Source organism: Musa acuminata, chromosome BXJ2-8 (assembly GCF_036884655.1).
Source record: "Musa acuminata AAA Group cultivar baxijiao chromosome BXJ2-8, Cavendish_Baxijiao_AAA, whole genome shotgun sequence".
NCBI classification, from domain to species: Eukaryota; Viridiplantae; Streptophyta; class Magnoliopsida; order Zingiberales; family Musaceae; genus Musa; species Musa acuminata.
Genome location: NC_088345.1, coordinates 12,898,361 through 12,920,418, shown reverse-complemented (window position 1 = coordinate 12,920,418; position 22,058 = coordinate 12,898,361). Strand labels below are relative to the sequence as shown.

At 40.6% G+C, this 22,058-nt stretch overlaps 4 protein-coding genes and 1 long non-coding RNA gene across 12 annotated transcripts; 1 reads left to right on the top strand and 4 right to left on the bottom strand.

The window, feature by feature from the left end:
- The first annotated feature begins 1,035 nt into the window (after nt 1–1,035).
- Nucleotides 1,036–8,717, top strand: LOC103994609 (GTP-binding protein YPTM2). 2 transcript variants are annotated; one of them, XM_009415002.3, is made up of 8 exons: nt 1,050–1,286; nt 6,516–6,588; nt 7,218–7,265; nt 7,351–7,398; nt 7,832–7,903; nt 7,988–8,143; nt 8,274–8,377; nt 8,462–8,717. In XM_009415002.3, the coding sequence occupies exons 1-8, from the start codon at nt 1,273–1,275 to the stop codon at nt 8,556–8,558; spliced, it is 612 nt and encodes a 203-aa protein (XP_009413277.1). In that variant the 5' UTR covers nt 1,050–1,272; the 3' UTR covers nt 8,559–8,717. The 2 variants fall into 2 exon arrangements, with proteins under 2 accessions (XP_009413276.2, XP_009413277.1); XM_009415001.3 differs by having other exon boundaries at nt 1,036–1,286; nt 7,832–8,143.
- Nucleotides 8,718–9,196: 479 nt separating this feature from the next.
- LOC135619247 (uncharacterized) lies at nt 9,197–12,039 on the bottom strand. Of its 3 annotated transcripts, none has more exons than XR_010489356.1 (4): nt 11,633–12,039; nt 10,812–11,528; nt 10,651–10,736; nt 9,197–9,652 (listed from the first exon to the last, which is right to left on the bottom strand). It is a non-coding gene; the product is annotated as an uncharacterized LOC135619247 (long non-coding RNA). The 3 variants fall into 3 exon arrangements; XR_010489355.1 differs by having other exon boundaries at nt 10,812–11,534; nt 11,633–12,038; XR_010489354.1 differs by having other exon boundaries at nt 10,812–12,031.
- Nucleotides 12,040–12,173: 134 nt separating this feature from the next.
- On the bottom strand, nt 12,174–15,888 carry LOC135619246 (uncharacterized). 3 transcript variants are annotated; one of them, XM_065121084.1, is made up of 6 exons: nt 15,732–15,888; nt 15,586–15,645; nt 15,451–15,508; nt 15,220–15,342; nt 13,100–13,267; nt 12,174–12,948 (listed from the first exon to the last, which is right to left on the bottom strand). In XM_065121084.1, the coding sequence occupies exons 1-6, from the start codon at nt 15,794–15,796 to the stop codon at nt 12,850–12,852; spliced, it is 573 nt and encodes a 190-aa protein (XP_064977156.1). In that variant the 5' UTR covers nt 15,797–15,888; the 3' UTR covers nt 12,174–12,849. The 3 variants fall into 3 exon arrangements, with proteins under 3 accessions (XP_064977156.1, XP_064977154.1, XP_064977155.1); XM_065121082.1 differs by having other exon boundaries at nt 12,174–13,267; XM_065121083.1 differs by having other exon boundaries at nt 12,174–13,267; nt 15,451–15,500; nt 15,732–15,811.
- A 206-nt stretch (nt 15,889–16,094) lies between these two features.
- Nucleotides 16,095–16,839, bottom strand: LOC103994625 (egg cell-secreted protein 1.4-like). The gene has a single exon (XM_009415015.3). The coding sequence runs from the start codon at nt 16,699–16,701 to the stop codon at nt 16,228–16,230; it is 474 nt and encodes a 157-aa protein (XP_009413290.3). The 5' UTR covers nt 16,702–16,839; the 3' UTR covers nt 16,095–16,227.
- A 184-nt stretch (nt 16,840–17,023) lies between these two features.
- On the bottom strand, nt 17,024–20,156 carry LOC103994612 (transcription factor WRKY5). Of its 3 annotated transcripts, none has more exons than XM_018829809.2 (6): nt 19,764–20,156; nt 19,516–19,593; nt 19,203–19,364; nt 18,291–18,596; nt 18,010–18,123; nt 17,024–17,862 (listed from the first exon to the last, which is right to left on the bottom strand). In XM_018829809.2, exons 1-6 carry the CDS (start codon nt 19,986–19,988, stop codon nt 17,263–17,265), a joined length of 1,485 nt encoding a protein of 494 aa, XP_018685354.2. In that variant the 5' UTR covers nt 19,989–20,156; the 3' UTR covers nt 17,024–17,262. The 3 variants fall into 3 exon arrangements, with proteins under 3 accessions (XP_018685354.2, XP_009413279.2, XP_009413281.2); XM_009415004.3 differs by having other exon boundaries at nt 18,264–18,596; nt 19,764–20,153; XM_009415006.3 differs by having other exon boundaries at nt 18,264–18,596; nt 19,203–19,358; nt 19,764–20,152.
- Nucleotides 20,157–22,058: the final 1,902 nt, after the last annotated feature.

The window sequence follows — 22,058 nt, the reverse complement described above, 5'->3', positions numbered from 1 at the left end:
TTGAGACATTCGACGGTCATACCAATTTGAAAGAGCACATTGTAACTTTCTATATCTAGATGTTGCTATATGGTACCTCAGACGCCATAATATGGTACATTTGCCTGAAGCTATTTTTTAATAATCTACCTTAGTGATGGGTAGAAGAGGAGATCAATATAACTCTTCTTGTAGAAGAGGAGATCATCATTTCATCTGACATGTGATCTCTACATGGTGTCCAAATTAAAAAAATGAGATAGAAATTATCCCCTATCAGATTACCTACATTAACAAGTGTCGAAGATAGATAATTGCATATTGTTTGCTCTATATTTGAGAAAAAATCAAGTGGAGATTGTTAGAGATGATTGAGGGCTATAGAATATTTGATAGAATATTTTATTAAAAAAATTATTTTTAACACGTATGAGATTACTTTTTTTATTACTCATGATCACACGTAATTATCTCGAGATCCAATTGAAAAATCTCTTAATTTTTGTACATATTATATATTAAATAATCCTACTAACGAGGATATCAATCATAATTTTTTTCTTTTAAATCAAGACAAGCATGGATCCGTTCTTAATATTATTGTATTATCTTCCACGTGCATATGAGGGACGATTCGAAAGGTCAACCATGGCTCTAGTCAACATAAGAAGCCGCTCGAGCACGACTCATCTCATGTGCTTGATTCGAGCTCTCGTGTGAATCATAATGTCCCTAGATTTCAACAGTAATTATTTTTCGACCATTGTTGATGATGCAAATTCCATGTATACTCAGATTCCTTGAGTATTACGTGTCTCATATATATATATATATATATTTATTTATATAATAATAAAATAATTTTATTTTTAATACTATAAATACGAATATAATCAGTTAAATCACTTACTTGGCCATTAAGAAATAAAGAATCGAGAGGTTTCGTCGAACTCGACTATCCATCATAAGCGACGAATCTGATGAACTGGAAATGATCCCAGCCGCTCATAGCGGTTCCGTGTCGGTATCGTGCACTCCCTCCGCGTCCGCCCCTTGTCTACTCATGTCCCAAACACCTCCCACTCCTCTTTGTTTTTCCGGAAAGCGCTCTCCTCCGTCCTCTCGATCTCTTCCTCGGGCGTTCCCGTCTTTTTCCTTTGTTCGTTTGGGTTTGAGGAGGGGATCCGTCGCTTCCGTTCACAGATCATTCCCGTTTCTCAGATAAATCTACACTCGGAACCCCGCCGAGGAAGACCGCAGCCGCCGGCGTAGCGCCCCTTCAAGGTCTCCGCCATGAATCCGGAGTAGTAAGTTCCCTTTCTTGGTGCTAATTTTTACGTTGATCTTGATAATCGGATTCCTTCGGTTTGGATCGCAATCTTGTTCTCCTATCCTTCATGGAACCGGCACCTAGGGTTTGTGGGTTAATTTTGCGTGGTCCGGTTTCGTGGTTCCTGTTGGATCATTGATTTCTTGGTTGTCTAGTAAGGATTGCGTGATTATGGTTCTTGATCACGGGTCTGGACTTCAAGATCGCCGATGTTCACCGGTGGTATTTGCCAGATCTTTTGCTGTGGTTTGAGATCTTGCTGTTGTGATGGATCTAGATCGTAGTCTAGGGATCCATCCTCGCGTTCGTGACTACGTTTTCTTAGGTTGTATGTAGATTGGTTGCCCATTTGATGATTGTTGCAAGGTAGATCTATGTGAAATGGCTATTTCACGGTAGGCATAACTTAAGGTTATGGGGTTTTCTGGTCCCTTGGATTATACGAAACCTTTGTGTAATATGAACATCAAATTTCATGACAGCAAGAGGAAGTTATCTATATTCCGATAGTAGCTTCTTCTTAATGGTTGCCTGTGCTGATTCCCTCCTTCAAGAAGTTCATATTCACAAATACGAGTATCCCTCGGGGCATCATGCACCTGAAATGCATTTCTAACTGTAAATTCTCGTTACTGGTTGCATGCGCTGATTCCATCCATTTGGTTGAAATGGTTCTTTAAATATGATCTGTTGAAGGACCATATAAGAAGTATTAAAATAATTTGACAGTTACAAGATGTTACGGATAAACACACCCGTCAATCATGGAACTGTTACTTGCCTTTTTTTTACTCCACCCCCGTGGTTTGATTTGTAGTGTTGGTCTTTTAGGAATGATATGCTGACGGTGGATGGTCACAAAAACTATATAAGAAATATCAAGTAATTTGGACAGTTACATGGTGTTAAATCAAGACACGTTTATCATAGAATTGTTAGTGGGAACTGGGGGCCTGTTGGTATGGATGGTCACAAAAACCATATAAGAAATATCAAGTAATTTGGACTCCAGTTAAAGCATTTATTGATTCTGTACAAAAGAATAAGTTCTCCCTTGCAAAATCAACTCCAGTAGTGTATATTAGTGTACCGTTCACCTTATTGGTCCAAATTAGTGTATCGATCGATTTTCAGTATGGTATAAACAGTATGGTATATACCGCTCTATATCGACGTATCGTGTGTCGGTGTGGCGTGGCAAATCGACGATACAAAAGAATGGTCGAAAATAGTTTTAATTTAAAAAAAAAATAGAAAAAAGTTAGATTAGGCTTTTTAAGTTGGAAATAAATATAAATTTAGGATAATTTTAGTAAAAATAATTTAAATTAGGAAAAAATAGTGGCACATATATTTCTTGGGCTTTAAGGAGTAGTTTTATGGTACGTTTTGAATTGTATTTTCATTGATTTTGAATTATCTATAAAAAATAATTTGAATTATTAAATTATTTGTTAAATAACTTAAACTTTAAAATTCAAATGAATCTAATAATCGATCGATGTATATGATTGGTTCTATCTCTAAAAAGAACGATGGGATTCTATGGCCAATGGATCGGGGTCCTCAATTTTATGTATTTATATATTAATTTGATATGATTGTCAGATCTAATCATGAAATTGATCTCACGATATAGTATATTTATACATCATATTCCATTGGTACAACAATGTAGTGATAGTTGTAGTCTGATCGTTGTGAATCATACGTGTCTGAGGGGGCTCCTGAGGTAGGTATGATTGTGGCATGTATTGGTGCAGAGCATGGAGAATGTCGGAACTTCTACTTTTGCCATTGATTTGTTGCTCCGTATCATAAGATCGATCATCGTATAGTTGCTTAAAGAAGAATGACCAACTATTACGTTGAGCTCCATGATCTAAATTTTGGCTGTGATGTATAAAATACTATTACTCTGTCTATGCACCACCCTCAAACTGTGTAGAAGAGTCCATCGACTCCCTTGCATCGTTGTTGTCGTCGGTTGAAGCATTGTTGTCCATGTCGCTCCGATGTCTTCGGACCAAACGTGTTATCGAATGTGATTCAGAGATTGTCTACGTTCCTTTGATTAAAGAGTTCTTCCTCCGACTTAAGTGTTAATCCTTTCTAATTAGCCTCTTAAGCTTGATCCAATCCATAAATCATAGTTTTGTGGAGTTCAAGAGAGTGCAAATGAAAAAAATGAGAGAAATATGTGTGAGAAAGTGATTGAGAGAGTAGATGAGTTAGGGAGAGTGAAAGAGGAGAGAATGAGGGGGATGGAGTTTAAAAATCCTTAGATCTAGTTTAAATGATCAAATGGATCGTTTGAATTCAATAAAACCTAGCTATTGATCGATATTGATCGAAATTTGGATTTTGATCGTTCTTATCGATAGAGACCTTGTATTGGGCGATACATAATCTCTTGTTATAGATTGCTCGGTACAGGGTGATCCGCGTGTTGCTCCCTTGTCGAACCAGTATGTATCAACCATGCTACCCAATATAGTTAGGCATGGTGAACTCTGATTTGGTGTGTGTGTGTGTATATATATATATATATATATATATATATATATATGGTTATAAAAAAATAAAAATAACAAGATAATTTTATTCTTTTATTTTTATAGAAATGTTTTTGTAATTATATATATACAAAAATATTTTTATAAAAGTAAAATCTTGTTATTTTTATTTTTATATACCATAAATATTAGGATATATTCATATTGCATGATATTTATGGGGATAATTATAGAAGTAGATCACTTTCTTGGCCATTAGGAAACAAAGAGTTGAGAGGGTTTCGTCGAACGCGCTTGATCTATCCATCACGATTGAATCTGATGAACTAGAAATTATCTCAGTCATTCATTGTGGTTCTATGTTGGTGTCGCGCATTGCCTCCACGTTCACCCCTTATTTATTGACGTCTCACCCCCACTCTCTCCATCCTCTCGCTCTCTTCCTCTGGCATATTGATATTTTTCCTTTGTTCTTTTGGGTTTCGAAAACCCTCAAAGAGGAGGGGATCCATCGCCTTTGATCACATATCGTTCTCATTTCTCCGAGAAATCTACACTCGGAACCTCGTTGGGGATGACCACAGTCATTGACTTAGCGCCCCCTTCAAGGTCTCCACCATGAATCCGAATTAGTAAGTTCCCTTTCTTGGTGCTAATCTTTACGTTGATCTTGATAATCGGATTCTTTCATTTCGGATCGTAATCTTGATCTTTGATTTTTCATGGAACCAGCACCTAGGGTTTGTGGGTTGATTTTGCATGGTTTGGTTTCATGGTTCTTGTTGGATCATGGATTTCTTGGTTGTCTAGTAAGGATTGCGTGATTATGGTTCTTGATCATGGGTCTGGACTTCAAGGTCACTGATGGTCACCGGTGGTATTTGTCAGATCTGTTGCTGTGGTTTGAGATCTTGCTGTTGTGATGGATCTAGATCGTAGTCTAGGGATCCATCCTTGGATTCCTGATTATGTTTTCTTAGGTTATATGTAGATTGTTTCTCCATTTGATGGTTGTTGCAAGGTAGATCTATGTGAAATGGCTATTTTATGGTAGGCAGAACGTAACGCTATGGGGTTTTTTGGTCCCTTGGATTATACGAAAACTAATGTGAACATCAAATTTCATGACAGCAAGAGAAGTTATCTATATTTCGATAGTAGCTCCTTGTTAATGGCTGCGGATTCCCTCAAAGAAGTTCATATCACAAATACAAGTATCTCTCGGTGTATCATGCACCTGAAATGCATATTCTAACTGTAAATTGTCGTTACTGATTGCATGTGCTGATTCCATCCATTTGGTTGAAATTGTTCTTTAAATATGATCTGTTGAAGGACCATATAAGAAGTATTAAAATAATTTGACAGTTACATGATGTTACGGATAAACACACCATTTAATCATGGAACTGTTACTTGTTGCCTTTTTTGGCTCCACCCCTGTGGTTTGATTTGAAGAGTTGGTCTTTTAGGAATGATATGTTGATGGTGGATGATCGCAAAAACCATATAAGAATTATCAAGTAATTTGGACAGTTACATGATGTTAAATTGAGACACGTTTATCATAGAATTGTTACTGGGAACTGGGTGCTTGTTGGTAAACGAAATCGTTGTAAACATGATATGTTTATTGTCGATTGTCAGAAGCCATATAAGAAGTATTAATTGATATAATGGTTAAATGACACTAAACATAGAACTGTTACTGGTTGTATATGCTGATTCCATCCCCTTGGTTGGTAATTAAAATGGAAACATGATATGTTGAAGATAGATGGTCAGAGACCATGAAAGAATTACATGATAACAGTTACATGATGTTATACGTGGACGGACATAGACCATATAAGAATTCTGAAATTTCTTGATAGTGATGTTGAACATAGAAAATTTATTTAGTTATGCTATAGATAATTCGAGATTGGTCCTTTTTACAACATAAATATTGGAAGTTGCCAATGGTTACTTGTATCTGATGTCTGATATAGTTGCTTATGGTTGTATATTTGTATGACATGGAATCAACATCATAGGATACTTCCTCATTTTTGTTTCCTGTTTCTATGAGCTTACTGTTGTTAGGTGTTGTTTCAACTTGGTTTTTCAGTCATACGCCTTGCTTTTATGTTGTTTAAGGGATCATTTTGTTCTCTGGCATTCTCTATTTAGCTTAACAATCAATAATGATTGATGCATAAAGCTATATTTTGTTGATGTTCACAAATAATGGTGCTTCTCAAATTTCTCTGGTCTGACACTGAGAAATATCTAATTAGTTTTTTCATATATATTTTTTTAAATTAAGTGTTTTCTAGTTGAAAAATCAATTAACTTAAACACGACATTCTCACAAAATAAAGAAAGTGCTACTAAAATCATGGGAGGGTATTCATTGATTTCTTATTGATGGGAATGAAGAAAATAATCAAACAAGTGAAGTAAGCAATTTTTGTTGGGTACCCATGTGTGCTGCACATATTCAGTTTCATCATTTGCTCTGTACAGGATGATACAACTCTTGGTGTTTCAATGATGATGTGTTTTGCCGCGTTAGTTGCAGATCAATTTTTACAGACTAGATAAATTATATTTATTGGGCTTCGATCATCCGGAAGCACAAATGTGGCTTTTTTGGCTTTTCGGTTATCTTTTGACGAGGAACTAATATCATTACATGTTTTATGCAGTGACTATTTATTCAAACTTTTGCTTATTGGAGATTCGGGTGTTGGAAAATCATGCCTCCTCCTAAGATTTGCGGTAAGGGTCAATAAATGTTGATAGAGAATAGGTTGGCAACCAGTGCCTTGTTGGTCAAGAATGCAGTTACAAGAATTATTTCCATATAGATGCTAATGAAACAGCATATTCAATGACCAATCTTAATGCTCCTCTGGAACCAATGTGACCTAAGATCCTAACCCCCTTTTAGTTCTTTTACCTTTTATCAATAATCAGGAACCAAGGAATCACTAGTTGTATGTGGGATTATGGTTTTGTAGGAGAGAATCATTGAGCTTGAATATTATATGCATCTGATTCATGTTAGATTGGATAGAAACATTGTAGATTTATCCTCCCATTTCTTACAAATTTCTTGATAATATGCGATGACACTGCCATTTCCCAATTATCTTTTCATTGTTACCTCAACGACTGTTGGCTGTTTATTTAATTTTGCAAGTAGTTGCTAAACAATAGTTAACTTTTGGTTGCTTTTGCATCAAACACAGCATATACATCTTAATGCTTGCTCGAAACTCAGCCATGTAATGTGGAAGTAGGTGGTTATGTTGAAGAGCTATGTACACAAATCCACCAAATCCTGATTGTAAAAGGTTCTTTCAGTATTGCAGGTTTCATTAGTGTAACACTTTTTTTCCTTGTAGGATGATTCGTACTTGGAAAGTTACATCAGCACTATTGGAGTTGATTTTGTAAGGGAGAGCTTATTCTTTTGAACCGAATCAATAAATGCTTTAACTGGAGCATCTGAACAATGCCATATATTTTTCCTTGTAGAAAATACGCACAGTTGAACATGATGGCAAGACCATTAAGCTTCAAATAGTGAGTTCCTTTACCATGTTACTTTTTTTGTACATAGCTGTTATTATGAGATTGTGTATCCAATATGCTATGCCACTTGAAACCAAACATATCATGTGTGACTCATGTCTTTGCTCCACCAACCTGAAGTCTCTCATTAATGGCAAGTTGTTTTAGTTGATGTAATTTGTGGAGGTCTGCAATACCAATTCCCAGTTGTTATGTCGTGACAACTTCTAGCAGTGGACTTTCACTTTGATTTGGGTTCTGATGACCATCAACACAGTTCTATATCAATTCCGTAATTGTTGATTATTTATTGTGGAGTAGGTAACTTCCTTTTCTTCTGATATGAGATATTTGTTGTCACTGCAGTGGGATACCATAATTATTGATTATTTATTGTGGAGTAGTAACTTTTCTTCTGATATGAGATATTTTGTTGTCATTGCAGTGGGATACAGCAGGGCAAGAACGTTTTAGAACAATTACAAGCAGCTATTACCGTGGTGCTCATGGTATCATCGTAAGTCCAATCATCAAATCTATTTTTTGTTTGTTGCGTGTCAAACTATTATGTCAACTAGTCGTTCATTCCCTCGACTTGCAGGTGGTCTATGATGTGACAGATCAGGAGAGCTTCAATAATGTAAAGCAGTGGTTGAATGAGATTGATCGATATGCGAGTGACAACGTGAATAAGCTTCTAGTTGGGAACAAGTGTGATCTGACTGCCAATAGAGTTGTATCATTTGAGACAGCTAAGGTAACTGAGGTTATGGCTAGTTTACTGTCATTTTTCTAATAGTCACTCCACATGTGAGGTTATGGCTTTGTTTGATCGGGAATATGAACTTACAGATTCCATCTCTGACTAATTTCTACGTACTTTGCAGGCCTTTGCTGATGAGATTGGCATACCATTCTTGGAAACCAGTGCAAAAAATGCTACTAACGTGCAGCAGGCATTCATGGCCATGACTGCTGCCATCAAGAACAGGTATGTCGACTCTCTCTTTTATTCAGGCATTGCCTTTTGTTTTCTTTTTGCATATATACGGACACAGAATTGTCTCTCATGCAGGATGGCCAGCCAGCCGGCCATGAACAGTGCCAGACCTTCCACAGTGCAAATCCGTGGACAACCTGTTGACCAAAAGAGCTCCTGCTGTTCTTCTTGAGTGTTCAGCTAATGGCATTGTATTAAACTAGCTGATATCCAGATTGATGCTGTGTTGTGTCATTTCAAACGCTTCAATACGTGTTCCATTCTTTCCTAGTTCTAATCCTGTACAAATTGGACATTTGGTAATGCTATGTGATATGTTCCAGCCCTACAATATTATATATATATGGTAATGCTATACTAAAAGCTTATAAAATGCATGCTGTTGGTGACATCTGGTCATACAAATCTTTAATAAGCTTTCAGTATTGTGTCATAAACCAAAAATTGGGACATGGATATATGGATGAAAGGAAAGTTGGTAATATCCCTAGCACTCACAAGGAAATTTTTGAAAGACTCGGGACATACTAGTTACAAAAAAGAAAAACACGAGGTTCCTTCTAGGCATATGGTCGATGATGTTGCAATGAACCCAGGATTTTGTACAGGATGGCCTCCGAATTGATAAATAATTCTGTTTCCAGAATTCGTTTATTAATATGTCAAGGAATATTATAAATATAAAAAAAACCCAATCCAACTAAACCAGATAACTGCAACTTTCAACAACACAAAGCCGCATTTTCAAATTGTCACTTAAATCAGACTGTTTCAGATCTAACAAAGCTTGAGTTAGACAATGAGTTTTAATAACACAAAACTGCTTTGTTTTAATAACAAAACCGGTTATCACAGTTCATCACTGTTACAATATTTGCTATCCACCATCTCAACATTTGTTCTCGTAACAATATAAAGGTGTTGTAACAATATAAACGGTATGTATCGGTCCGTGCATGAACCATTAGGTTGAGTATCATAAACTCTCTTCGCCTAAATGCATGTTGTTTTGCCTCTTGCTACTCTCTTCGCCTAAATGCATGTTGTTTTGCCTCTTGCTACCGCTTGTCACCACCCACTGCATACCAAACGTGAGCCCTTCTCTTCACTCGAATGTGAGCCCTTCATGCGTTGTTTCACCTCATTCTACAGCCAACTGCCTATTGCTTGTCGTGCGCTGTCGACAAGTATGCTTCCTCCTCCCTCTTCCTCCATCACATTCGTGTCCTCCACACTGCTTCATCTTCTTCTTCCTCCTTGAGTCACCTGCACTTCAAAAATCATTTTTCTAAGATTATTTGAGCAAAAACTATATTAAACTAAAATATAATATATAAATATAAAAAAAGAGATATATTTAAAAATTAATATTTTTATTTTATTAAAGTAATATTCGTATCGCATAAATATATGGTAAATAGTTTTTTTATGTATATGATATGTTCGGCCATAATACTTCTCTAGCACACCATGTAGATGAAGTGTGGGATTATGCAAAGATAAATTAAAAAATATTTTAAACAAGGATTAATTTCAAATCCCATGAACAAAGAAAGCGTCCTTATTTCCTTCAAAGGTTATTGTGGATAATCTTTATCTCATCTATTTCGTCTGATACATATATCCCAATGTATCATTCATAATCAATGTTGATTGAATTCTACTTCTGTATCTTGTATACTATATCCAATATCATGGTCAAATAAACGTTTTTTATTCTTTTATTTATTCCTTCTGATATAACTTTTATATGCCTTTCTATGCTTCTTGTCACCCACTAATTCCAATTGACTGACCTCATCCAACCCATGGATCTATAAATATCCTTTGATGAGTCCAAACCAACATAAGCAATAGTCCCTAAGAAGCAACACATTAATGGCAGAAAAAAATGCACAAAGCAGTCCGAAAAATAGAATATCCTCCCTGGGATAGATAATTACTAAATAATTAAATTCATTAGAACAATTCGATTGTCTCACATTCTTGTAAACACAACCTTTATTTTAGTGTAGCCATAATCTAACAGTAAAAATCATTCAGAAATCCAAAAGATGCAATACTCCAAATAGTCTACCAGGAACAACGAAAATCCAATAGTTGACACTTTAAACAACTAACAAAAGGATATCAACCTAAATGCTGCATGCATATGACATGGGCATAAATAACACAAGAAGCAGGACATAGAGGACTATAATGAAGCAGAGCAAGGCACAGATAAACAATAAAATGTGATGTCGATGTCAAGAGCATGAAATTACCTCACTGGTCTCCGATCCATCCAGTGCATCATTCCAACAGCATCTCCTGCAGCTCTAAACTCCTCCAGATTCGAGCATCAGATAGTCTTAAAGTACATAAATTGTGAGCTAGTTGGAAGCATACTTGAAATAGACATATTAAATAGACATATAAAACTTACTTGCTTTGGTTAGGAGTCTCCCAGTTACCACGGGGACAACCAGTGCGCCCAGTCACATCTTACAGATCAGGGTAAATCTCAATCCAAAAGGAGCAACAAATCCATCTCGAATTCATAATCTTAGATTATTTACCTACGTCCATTTCAACTGCTATGATTAAACCGTCTCCTGGAAGGCGAGTCACTCTGACCCCACCTCTTCAACGCCATGCCATAACCAGCCCGAAGGCTTCTTCCGGGTCGACGACGACGGTGATCACTGGGGGTCCATCACGACATCCACGTCCTCTTTCGGTCAGCCATCCCATCTCTTCATGCTGCCCCAAATCGATTTTCATGCATAGCCGTATCAGCGAAACCAAAGTAAGCGCACCGCCTGTGGCCAGATCTATGGTCGCTGTCTTGGCCTCTTGTGATGTTGCCGCGTCCTCGCCCATCTCCAGCCATCACCCTTCACTGACCAATCGATCATTCCAAGAACCATATACAAGAGGCACTCGGATCAACCACGATCCGGCTGCAAAGTGAGAGAGAAAAGAAACCAATGTAGGTTTAGAATCTCCAACGTGCTTCGGCCGGCAAAGCGCTGTCCAATTTCTTCTGATGGGCGGCGAGGAGGGAGACAGGACGTTCACCATCATTGTCGTGAAGGGATGGAAGGGTTTGAAGCTGGCCGTTTCGAATCGAACGACGAAAGGATCAGAAGAGAGCAGATCCCTAATTCTTGGAAGAGGTTTCAGGACCCGGTAACAAGAACTATGTCAACAACTACGTCGATCCCACAAATAGCTGGAAGGAAGGATGGAATTAACATCTCGAACCTGCTTCGGCAGTGGAAGGAGGCTTCGAGTCGAACTTGGCCGGAAGAACGGCAGCGGACATGGTAGCCGCGAGGGCCTTCTTGAAACGAGCGGCCGGCGCCTGGTTTCTTCTAATGAGCGGCGTCGAATTTGTCACCGTCGTGGTGGAGATAGACGCTCACCATTACGAATCGATCCAAGAAAGGATCGGAAGCGAAGAACAACCCTAGTTCTTGAGCGGGGAGAGAGGGATCAGAGCGGGCGGGAGACGTAGCGAAATGGCGGTCGCGAAAGAAATATCATTTGACCTATTTAAAGCGCGACACGAAGCGTAGCGTCTTACACCGGGGTCTCTCAAAACACGTGGCATCCACGTTTAGCCAATCTATAGCGGACACGAAACATCTTACACCGAATTTGTACGTGGGATCTGTTTGGGTAGCATTTGGCCAATGTATAGCGGACATGAAATATCTGGCACCGGCTTTGTTAAAGCACGTGGTATCCACGTGACTAAACGATCCGTAAGGGACTGGGTAAACGACGGCTGAAGATTGCATAATGATTATAATCTTCTATTATATTAATCGGAATACAATACATGTTTATACGGACTCAAGCCCAGAACTTATCAACCATACAAATTGATCGGGTAATGCCTGATGCTATTGGGCAAGAAACCACTGCTTGAATTTAAACCAACATTTATACAAGTCGGCACGGCACAGCACAGCACAGCACATCCGAGAACCAAATACTAGGAAAAGGCAAAGCTAGAGAAGACCAGGTTAAACAAATTCCACCTGGTCTTGCCAAAATCAATATTGCCTCCTTAACTACAAATCCATATCTTCCTTCCACGTGAGAAATACTTTATCAAATGCGACCAACTTTGCTGGCGGAAAGAATTAATAAATTGGAGAATTCTAAAACTTCACTAGCCTCGTATACGATGAGAGTTGAAAGACACGAAACTACAGAAATGTACTTAAGCTGTTGATGTATTTACTGTTGTTCGATGACTTGTGCATCAGCACCAAAAATCTGCAGCCTCGCGTCTTTTACCTCAGAAAAAGTTAATTCTCCGAAGCTAAATCAGATGAACCAGATCCTTGCAAATGAACAACACTGCAGTTAATGACATCCTAGATCTCTGCCGCATCAGGCTCTTTAACCAAGCTCTACACCAATAAATTGAAGCTTCCTCGTGCAAACAAATAGCAAGATTTCCATAAAACTCAAGTGCAAATTTGCTGAGCCATTTCAAGAGTATCTTCTGCTGAAGTAGCACCACCGAGAATTTCATCAACAGTTTCATTAATTCTGCTTCCTTTGGCCTAGACAAGACAAGAAAGCAATAACCATAGTATGTAAAGTGCAATCCACAATAAAAGATAGGAAAAACGTAAGATGGTGAAAGAGAAGGGAAAATAAGGCATTCAGCATAAGTCTTAAACAAGTCAAGGTATGGGGAAAAAGGACGTTGACCTTTATTCCAATAGCCATTGCTGTCTTCAACTTCACCAGTTCACCCAGTCTCAAAGAACCTCTTTTATTATCCTTCACAAGGATCATAGGAACCTGTGTGGAAGATGCCAAACTTGGGATATGCTTTGTCAACCACCGTGGGTTGCAATCAGCTGCTAATATCACCGCCTATTTACACCACCCCAAAATAAATGAAACAGGAGGCAACATAAAAAATCTTCTATTCCAGTTAAATTGGATGCTTATAAGCATATTCTACATCAACAGAATTTTCAGAAAGATCAAATAAATAGCAGACCTAGAGGACAAATAAAAAAAAAAAAGTTCTGATGATTAATGCACATATGACAAAATACACATTGCCAAAGATGATTAGAAAATTGCATTTTTATATAATTCATTAGTTTGTGGAATGGAATACTTTGTAGTAATAGAAGAGATATAAGACTCTAAGGGATACCCAATTTCCCGTTTCAAATAACAATTGAACCGATATGTACTGATATATCAGTCCAACGATGGATCTTATCGGACCATAAGATACAGTATTCGTCATAATTTTTAAATTTATTCAACTGATATCAAGAGGTACAGGTTGGTACCACCTATCATACTGACACTACACAAGTCTGACAAGCTATGAAACCAGTAGCAAACCAAGATTTTAAACCATGGTTCATTTAAAGGAAATCAACCCCTGACTACTACAAGTTCAAACTCATGCAGCCAATTCCAATTTTGAATGTGTACAGTTACTAGCATCCGCAGTCGGTCCTGAATATAAGGACTTAATTTGCTCTATAGTGAATGGAATGCGTTTTGTCCATTAAATAGCTCCTAGATGGTTTTGAACAACTCTATCAATACTAAGATGCCACAACATAGTAGGAAACAATATAATTAGTCTGACTGTTATTCTGGAAGTGATCTCAACTCTTGCCTGTTGATGCATGAGCACAAGACTCAGGTTCGGCATAAAATTTCTCTTATAGACCAGAATGAGGAATGATATAATAACTACAACAATTCTCTTATAGCCAAAATTCTCTGTGTAAGGCAAATTAGATCTTTTTTCATTGTTTCTAGTGAGTTTTCTTAGGTCCCTATCGTTCCTTGCACTATTGATTTCAGTCATCTCATATGGTCTAACCATAGCATGTATAACTTTCTTCTGAGCATGTCCAAAGAAATGCATACATAGCACAGCCACAAATTGTTTCAAGAGCATGCATTCGTCTCTATATGCAGATTTGTACCAAAGAACATCCAAGTCAGTTAATCTTCATAAACATAGGAATGCTAAAAGGCTTGCCTGCTATCGGTTGGACAAACCCTTATCTGAGCACACATTAATTCAACCAAGCACACTATTTGTTCCAGGCCAATGTAAATTTTTTTCACATTATTTTTTCATGCATTATTCAACACCCAATTAGGAAACAAAACAACTCCATTTCCAGAGTAGTTGGCTGGTAATAGAGAATGAATAAACTTATGAGCCAACAAAATCAAAAAGAGCAAAGAACTAAGTCATCGTACACAAGCTTTACAAAACACAAAAAGAGGGAATGTAGCTTGTATCTGTCATGTTAAGACAACCTTGTGCATTTTGACAGCAATGATGACATTAGGCATTAATTAATCCAAGAGGGCATATTGCCGAAACACTATTGCTTCAAGCGAAAAAGCAATCGAAACTACACATGGATCATCACTATTCTAATGTCTGTTTGGATGCTTAAAAAATTCAACCAGTACAAAAGATTTTCTAGGCTAATTTCATATTTAGTGCTGAATGTTGCCATTGGACCTGCAAATGTTTTCTTAGGAAAATCCAAATGAACAAGCCTAAATAACACTCATATCAGTCCACAGCGATTAGTCTAGGATATTTCCAATAAGAAGTAATCTGAAGAGAAAATCAACCACGGACACAACATACGTCTCTCAAGAAAAATGTCATCCATTTGGGATTAGACACAGGAAACTCAACCAATTCAAAAACCGTAGTTCCTGCCACAAATCATGCATCACCAGACATGTAGCTTAAGATATACAGTCCTGAATCAAACTCCTTTGGCAGAGGCATAAAAAGAATCACAGCCAGACAAGTAGTTAACCTGGAGTGGTACCAAAGGAGCTTTACTATTCTTTGGCTGTTCGTTAGATTGGCATCCCGTCTCAGCTTCGACCATCCTCTCAAGCACACGCGTTACATCATTGACCCCCACAGAGAATTGTTGCTGCGTATAGCAGATTCAATAGAGATACTACTAAAATTACCCAAATCCATCATAAAGCACGAAGAATTCGAACTCCTTATGACTGACAAGTCGAACAAATAGCAGTACCTTGATCCATATCTTTTCAGGTAGCTCTCCTTTGGATAGTTTAGTCAACTCTATACTCCTAACAAAACCCACATTACCTGTGAACAGGAAAACCAGAAGAGGAGCCACAAAGTACATATAGTGTGAGGGATATACTTGGCGAGTTGCGACAGAAGATTGTCGAGGCGCTCTCCTTCGAAGCAGTCTGAGCTCGCTCTGCTCACAATAGGAACTCTAAATTGATCGACCAAGATTCTGAAAGAAAAGTAAAGAGGAAACGTGGGAAGTGAGGCGAATCGTACTGATGCTGTGGAGCTCCATTCGAAGCCTTCACCGGCCTAAGCGAACTCCTCCTCTTCTTGGCCATTCTCGTCCCAAGACCGGACGAGATCTAATTGAACCCCGTAAAACCCTAGTTGTTCGATCGAGAAGAAGATGACGAGAAGGGGAACCTTAATAAGGAACATCTCACATGAACGAAGCATCCGACGGTTAAAATCTGTCTGAGAAGAACCGATCCTAGCCGTTCGTTTGATTAGATGATTTGACTAAAACCTATTATCATATTGCGAAGGCATATCGTCGAAGAGCTTATGGCGACATTGACACCATACTAATACTACAGATCTGATAAAAAAAGAGATATATATATATATATATATATATAATGTTTATTCCAACCCATATGCTTATCGTTTCCTTGGCAGCTGTCTTAGAACCAACATCAAACTCCATGAAACCCAAACAACCACGGATGCAAGACCACAAAAGCTTGTAGTTGTAGCCTCGGAGTACAGCCTAGTGCACCAAGTGCTCCGGCAGAGGAGCGTACGCGACCGGCGGTGGCGGCGGAGGAGAGGCACCAGCAGAAGCCTCGGCGTCGCAGTACCCTCGAAGCACATCGCCTTCCTGGGGCGTGAAACCAAGGGCAGCAAGCATGACCTCGGCGGCCCAGCAGTGATGCACGATGATCCGAATGGCTCGGCAGCAGCTCGGTCCCAGGTACGTCTCGCCGTTGAGGAAGAAAAGGATGACTTCTCCGGTGCACGATCTGAGCTCCATCAGCGAGTCCCAGCACACCTTGAGTCCGTCGGACTGTAGCCGTTCTACCAGCTGGAGTTGTTGCGCCACGGTCCGGGCCTCCGTAAAATCAGGGACCACCGCCAACGCCGAGATGGTTAGGAACAGCATGGTGAGGAAGAGCTTGGGGAAGAGAGCCATGGAGAAGAGAAGGAGAAACCAGGGTTGATACGAACAAGGTATACCGTGCATGGGCTCGTATTTATAGTAGCGGAGCGAGAGATGCGTGGCTGCTGCCAACGTTAAGGATGTGTCTTAATGGTGAGGAAGACGAGAAGCCTTCTTTTAAGTTACAGGAATACCATGAGATTCCCATTGAAGTCTGACGAATACTAATTGACGAAGCTTTAAGAATCAGAGAGAGATAGAGAGAGATATGATATGGCAGCGAGCGCACAGGTAACTGAATACTAAACGATGAAGAGTTGTTGCGGATTACTTCATTATTGCTACATTATTTTTTTATTTGATAATGTTTACTTTGTTAATACAATATACAGTCCCAAAAAGAAAATAAAGAAGAAATCGCTTCCTTGATCATGGTGATCAGAGCTATAATATGTACAAATATCTTTCAGGCCTTCCCGGCTAACTTAAAATGTTGAAACAAAAATCATTCATTCCAATTCAAGCTCTTTGTTTTCTCTTTTTATGCGTATATATATCTATTTAGGTATACCTTCTTTGGCTGTATCAGAGTATGCTCGTCCTGGGTCGGATGAAACACCAGCACCAGCACCAGCACCAGCACTTTTAGTTGATGGAGAAGGTGGTGCAGGACTTTGGACACTGAGGAGACTCAGGCACGATGGCAGGCCCGATCGAGGCTGCATTGCTGCCGCTAGCGCCGTTGGTAGTCCCTGGAGCTCCCATGACGGACGTGATGGCGGCGGCCAAGGCGGCGGTGAAGTTTGGATCGGTCGTGATCGCCGCAGTGACTGTCTCGACCATCGACTGCTGCTGCGGGCGGAACGGCAGTGACGCCTGCGGCCCGACCATCAACCCTGGAAGCTTCTGCGGGAGGCCGTACACGGAGAGCGGCACCACCGGATGTTGCGGTCGCTGAAGCAGTTGCAGCTGGTTCGCAGTCTGAGTTAGGTCGAGGGTGATGGTGGGGAACGGGGCGGAGGCGGAGAGGGCGGCCATGGTGGATGCATAGGTTGAGGGGTGCAAGAAGCTGCCAGCCGCAGGGGCCATGAGCGAGTCCTCGCTGGTGGTGGAACCGGAGAGCAGCATGGCCGCAGCCGAGGACGTGGTATTCGCCATCACCGTCGCGGCGGGAGGGAGGGGATGATTGTGGTTGCCCTCGTAGGTGGTCACAAGGATGGTCTTGTCCTCCGCACATCTCTGCACCTATTGCACCAGTGAACCCAGGGAGATGTCATCGGTAGAGGAAGGAAGTATACAACTGAGATGCTTGAATTCAGAAACAAATGATTGATCATGGAGTTGTAGTGAGGTATCGTAATGCAAGTTCTGGATTCATAATTGATTCCCTACCTGCTTCCTAACCGGGCACGCGATGGCCATGGTGCATCGATAGTAGGCCCGCGGACAAGGATTGCCCTTCGCCATCTTCTGGCCATACTTCCTCCATTGACAGCCATCATTGATCTGCAACCCACAGCAACCTTCTTATTAGGTCTGATGTCGTTTTAGCTCTACATAACCACAGTCCTGACTGGAACTGTGTGTCGAGCAGTATTGGTCGATGCAGAAGTCACACAGAGACAAATCATAACATATTCTATTACCATCGGCGCATCCGATCGAGCACGCACCGAGACTCTTGCTCGCCGGCACGGGGCCTCAGAAGCTGTATCGGTGCTCCTTTCGTGCATCAGCCTAGGGCTCTTGCCTTCCTCCAAGCTCGGCGACATATGCTCCGAGGAGGCATCTACGTGAGGAAGATGTGTTTGCGGAAATGGGACGACGCCTCGATCGCTAGAGTTTTTATTGCGTGACGATGAGTGTTCGCCGTCATCGTCGTCTTGGCGTTGGCCGGTATTCAGCAGGCGAGTAGGAGCAGGTTCCATGAATTGATGGGCCAATAATTCTCCTCGACTTGGCACACCGGGGTTGCCATCCTTTCAAGGACATATCAAACACCTCAATTTTACGAATGGACTAAAGAATACTTGGAATGAAATATTAGATCAAGAACAGATAGCAGCAAAGGCTCGCAAATTATTGAAAAGTGATGTTTGCAGAAATAATTCGTGTATTATTTTAATGATAGTAAAGGCTGGAGGCAGACAGGGGGCTGTGAAAGTCATAATGAAAGGGGGATAAGTCGATCAAATCGACCTGCAGTAAAGAAAGTGAGAACATCGAGAGAAAACGGTGGGTCTTTGCGGTCATCGTAGCTCTGCAGTTGTAATTCCACGCAGAAGCAGATGCCATTCACACGATAAACAAAAGTGAAAAGCATGTGAAATGGAATCAGCGATCAGAAATCGGTGAAATTTCATGATCAAACACCTTCAAAGATATTAGTAATTGGTCCATCGTCTGTTGCTGCTTCTTCTTTTGTGTGTGTGTGTGTGTGTGTTTTTTTATATATATATGGTATCCATTAAATCTTGAGAGTTATTTGGATGAGATTCAAAAACCATGGATATAACTGCACTGAATCTATACTAAATTTTTTCCAAAAATGAATCCAAGTGTTCCAAAAGAAACGATCAAAAGACCTGTCCTCGTCGAATCTCGTGGACTTCCCTTTGTTGCATTACTTGAAGAAGCTGGGTGTGCAGGGCGGTGTAACTCTTTGTGAGCTGATCCAGCATGCTTCTCAATCTCCGGTTTTCCTCGTTGACTTGGCTCAACTCTCTTTGAAGGGTCAAGATCTGCACCTTTGGAGTTATTATAAGTCCACACCAAGTACCAACGCAAAAACAAAAACAAAAAGGAACAAAGATCCAAGTGAATCGCTTTAGACTGCAAAAACAAAAGCCCTAAATTGAATCATCTGAGATGTTACACATCGATCCAAGAAAAAGCTACCTTGTTTTCTGGTTTCTCATTCTCCGCGATGACAGATTGGCCAGCCTGAGCGTTCGACGGCACAAGATTCAATCCAATCTGAAGAGAAGGAAAGAGAAATCGTCATCTCCTATTTGATAGGCATACGATTAGAGATCTTATTTTACCATGAAGCAAGTCCGAGCAATATCAAAGGATTGCTTGGAACTAAAAAGGGTCATGATTCGTCTTAAGTACACGTAGATGAGGTGTAAAGAGCGAGGGCTTACGTTGATACCCGTGAGTCCATGAACCGGCGAGTCTTCCTCCTCCTCCTCCTCCTCCTTCTCCTCCTCCTCTACTCGCTGATGGTCTTTTGGTGAAGCAGGAGAAGCTCCGGCTTCGGCGACGGCCCGTCGGTGATCCTGGGAGAAGAAATCCACCTCTGTGATGGTGCATGTGGGTTCGATGCGATCCTCGAAGCGCAAAAGTTGCATCTCGTGTGGCCTGGCCATTGTCAGGAGCTACGAGGTGGATGAGGAAGACGACGGAGGGAAAGATAAGGGAAGGGAGAGAGAGAAGAGGAGAAACAGCAAAACAAAAGTGGGACAGAAAACAAGAGGAGTGAATAAAGAAGAAAGAGAACATATCTAACCTATCCAATTTCAATTGTGTGCCGCTGCAGGTAATGAGCTATCTCATTCTTTGGGGCGTCTGGTCCAAGTGAAGAGAGAGAGAGAGAGAGAGAGAGAGAGAGAGAGAGAGAGAGAAGATCCGTTGTGGCGTCAGCGTGAGGGATGTGCCATGGCGGCGGCGGGGGAAACGATAAAAGGAACTCGAAACGGGAAACGAGAAACGGGGTATCCTACGAACGAAACTCACGTTTCCCGTTCCCAACTTGGAGCGCCATTGGATCCGCCGTCGCGGAGAGATGGCGCGAGACGGTGTGCACGGAGGGACTTCACGTCAGGGTCAACGAGGAGGACGGCACGGCTCCCTACGATTGGCCAATATGAGTGGGACCCGTCAAAACATCCACAATAGTGCACTCGCGATCCCATGACTTGGCAACGTCGTCCCTTGACTCGAAGTCGCCGACCTCTCTCGGATCTGCTTGTCTTGAACCGACGCTTTGAGATTCGCGTCGTCCAACGCACTCCAACAGCTGCCTCGCTTGTGCTTGCCTTGCCTTGTCCTTTACCCACTCCTCTCTCTCTCTCTCTCTCTCTCTCTTGATATATATATATATATATATATATATATATATATATATATATATGTATTTGGTTTGGTAGAAGGGCAAAGAAGCCGGAGTCTGCACGCTGATTTCGTCGTTCATTGTAAGCTTCAAGGCAAGGCGGAAGAAGGAGAAATTGGGTGGAATTGTTAGTTCAAGTTGATGCCAGGTTCTCATAAATCGTTATCCCAAGTCAAATATCGAATTACTTCGCACCGAGCACCACCGTTATTGGACTCTTTCCTCTTTGTTCCTCAGTACCCTATTCATTTACACATTGTTCCACACGACACACTATTTGACGTTGGTGGTCACACGATTTCAGAGAAAGCACTGATGCCGATGTGTGTGTGTGTGTATGTGCGCGCATCGTGCAATGAGAGGGGTTGATTTCTCAATGGGGCTCGTCATTTTTTGGTGTTGTACACGTTAGTTTGCGAAAAGAGATGAGTCCGGCAAGTGTGCAGTGACAGGCAACGTAAATCCCACTCCCTGTTGAAGAGAAGGTTTGACACGGGCATGATGTACACGTTGCGAGATTAATGCATGGAGTGGCACGGCTCTATCGTGTAGCGATCAGTCTACAGTCGACGCAACCGATGCATTATTGGTGTGGACCAAAGCGTGGAAACTCCGGTCATCCACGGAAAAAGAAAGACGACGACGACGACGTCGACAAGCTTATGCGGTCTTGCTGTTCATGTGGACATGTATTGGGTGGCGGTGTATATAAGCAGTAAACTAAGACTGGTCTCCGTCGTTGTAAATAATTTTAACATAAAATGTATTCCCGCAAGATGAGCAGTTGAAGAAGATGAACAGTTGAAGAAAAAGAAAAAGAAAAAGAAAAGAAAAAAAAAACACTTATGTTTCAAATGTATATTATATAAAGGAAATCAAATCAGATGAACTCTAACATCCTAAATCTAACCTTAACAAAATTCGTGAAGGCGGATTCAGTGAAGATGATCATATCGGTTGGAATCTGTTTTCAGCTTGTCCCACGTGGGAATCAACCGGGTTCAGATATCCCTCATGGCTTTCTTAAGAAGCGAAGGAGACGCATGGCTTGCAGCAGATGCCTCCATTCCAAGTCACATATCAAAGCGATGGAGTTCACAAGTCGGCAGGCAGATGAAAAGATCAAGGGGCGGGGAGAGAGAGAGAGAGAGAGAGAGAGAGAGAGAGAGAAGAGGCATGAAAGGCTATAGTAAACGATAGCGGCGGCCGAGCTGACACTCAACGACAAAGAGTCTGAAAAGGCTGGCAGGCCCAGACATGGTTTCTCGCGAAGCATTTGGACCTCCCTATCATATCAAATCTTTCACCAACTAATACTAATAATCCT

What these genes read in the sequence shown, in the direction of transcription:
- LOC103994609 (XM_009415001.3), top strand. An exon ending in GCCTCCTCCTAAGATTTGCG is followed by an intron (nt 6,589 to 7,217) that starts GTAAGGGTCAAT and finishes TTTTCCTTGTAG; the next exon opens with GATGATTCGTACTTGGAAAG. An exon ending in AGACCATTAAGCTTCAAATA is followed by an intron (nt 7,399 to 7,831) that starts GTGAGTTCCTTT and finishes TTGTCATTGCAG; the next exon opens with TGGGATACAGCAGGGCAAGA.
- LOC135619246 (XM_065121082.1), bottom strand. Translation starts at nt 15,796, where the DNA reads ATGGCCAAGAAGAGGAGGAGTTCGCTTAGGCCGGTGAAGGCTTCGAAT. An exon ending in CTGAAAAGATATGGATCAAG is followed by an intron (nt 15,343 to 15,450) that starts GTACTGCTATTT and finishes TGCTATACGCAG; the next exon opens with CAACAATTCTCTGTGGGGGT. An exon ending in CTCCTTTGGTACCACTCCAG is followed by an intron (nt 13,268 to 15,219) that starts GTTAACTACTTG and finishes TGGTGTAAATAG; the next exon opens with GCGGTGATATTAGCAGCTGA.
- LOC103994625 (XM_009415015.3), bottom strand. Translation starts at nt 16,701, where the DNA reads ATGCACGGTATACCTTGTTCGTATCAACCCTGGTTTCTCCTTCTCTTC.
- LOC103994612 (XM_009415004.3), bottom strand. Translation starts at nt 19,988, where the DNA reads ATGGCCAGGCCACACGAGATGCAACTTTTGCGCTTCGAGGATCGCATC. An exon ending in ATGGACTCACGGGTATCAAC is followed by an intron (nt 19,594 to 19,763) that starts GTAAGCCCTCGC and finishes CCTTCTCTTCAG; the next exon opens with ATTGGATTGAATCTTGTGCC. An exon ending in ATGAGAAACCAGAAAACAAG is followed by an intron (nt 19,365 to 19,515) that starts GTAGCTTTTTCT and finishes ATAACTCCAAAG; the next exon opens with GTGCAGATCTTGACCCTTCA.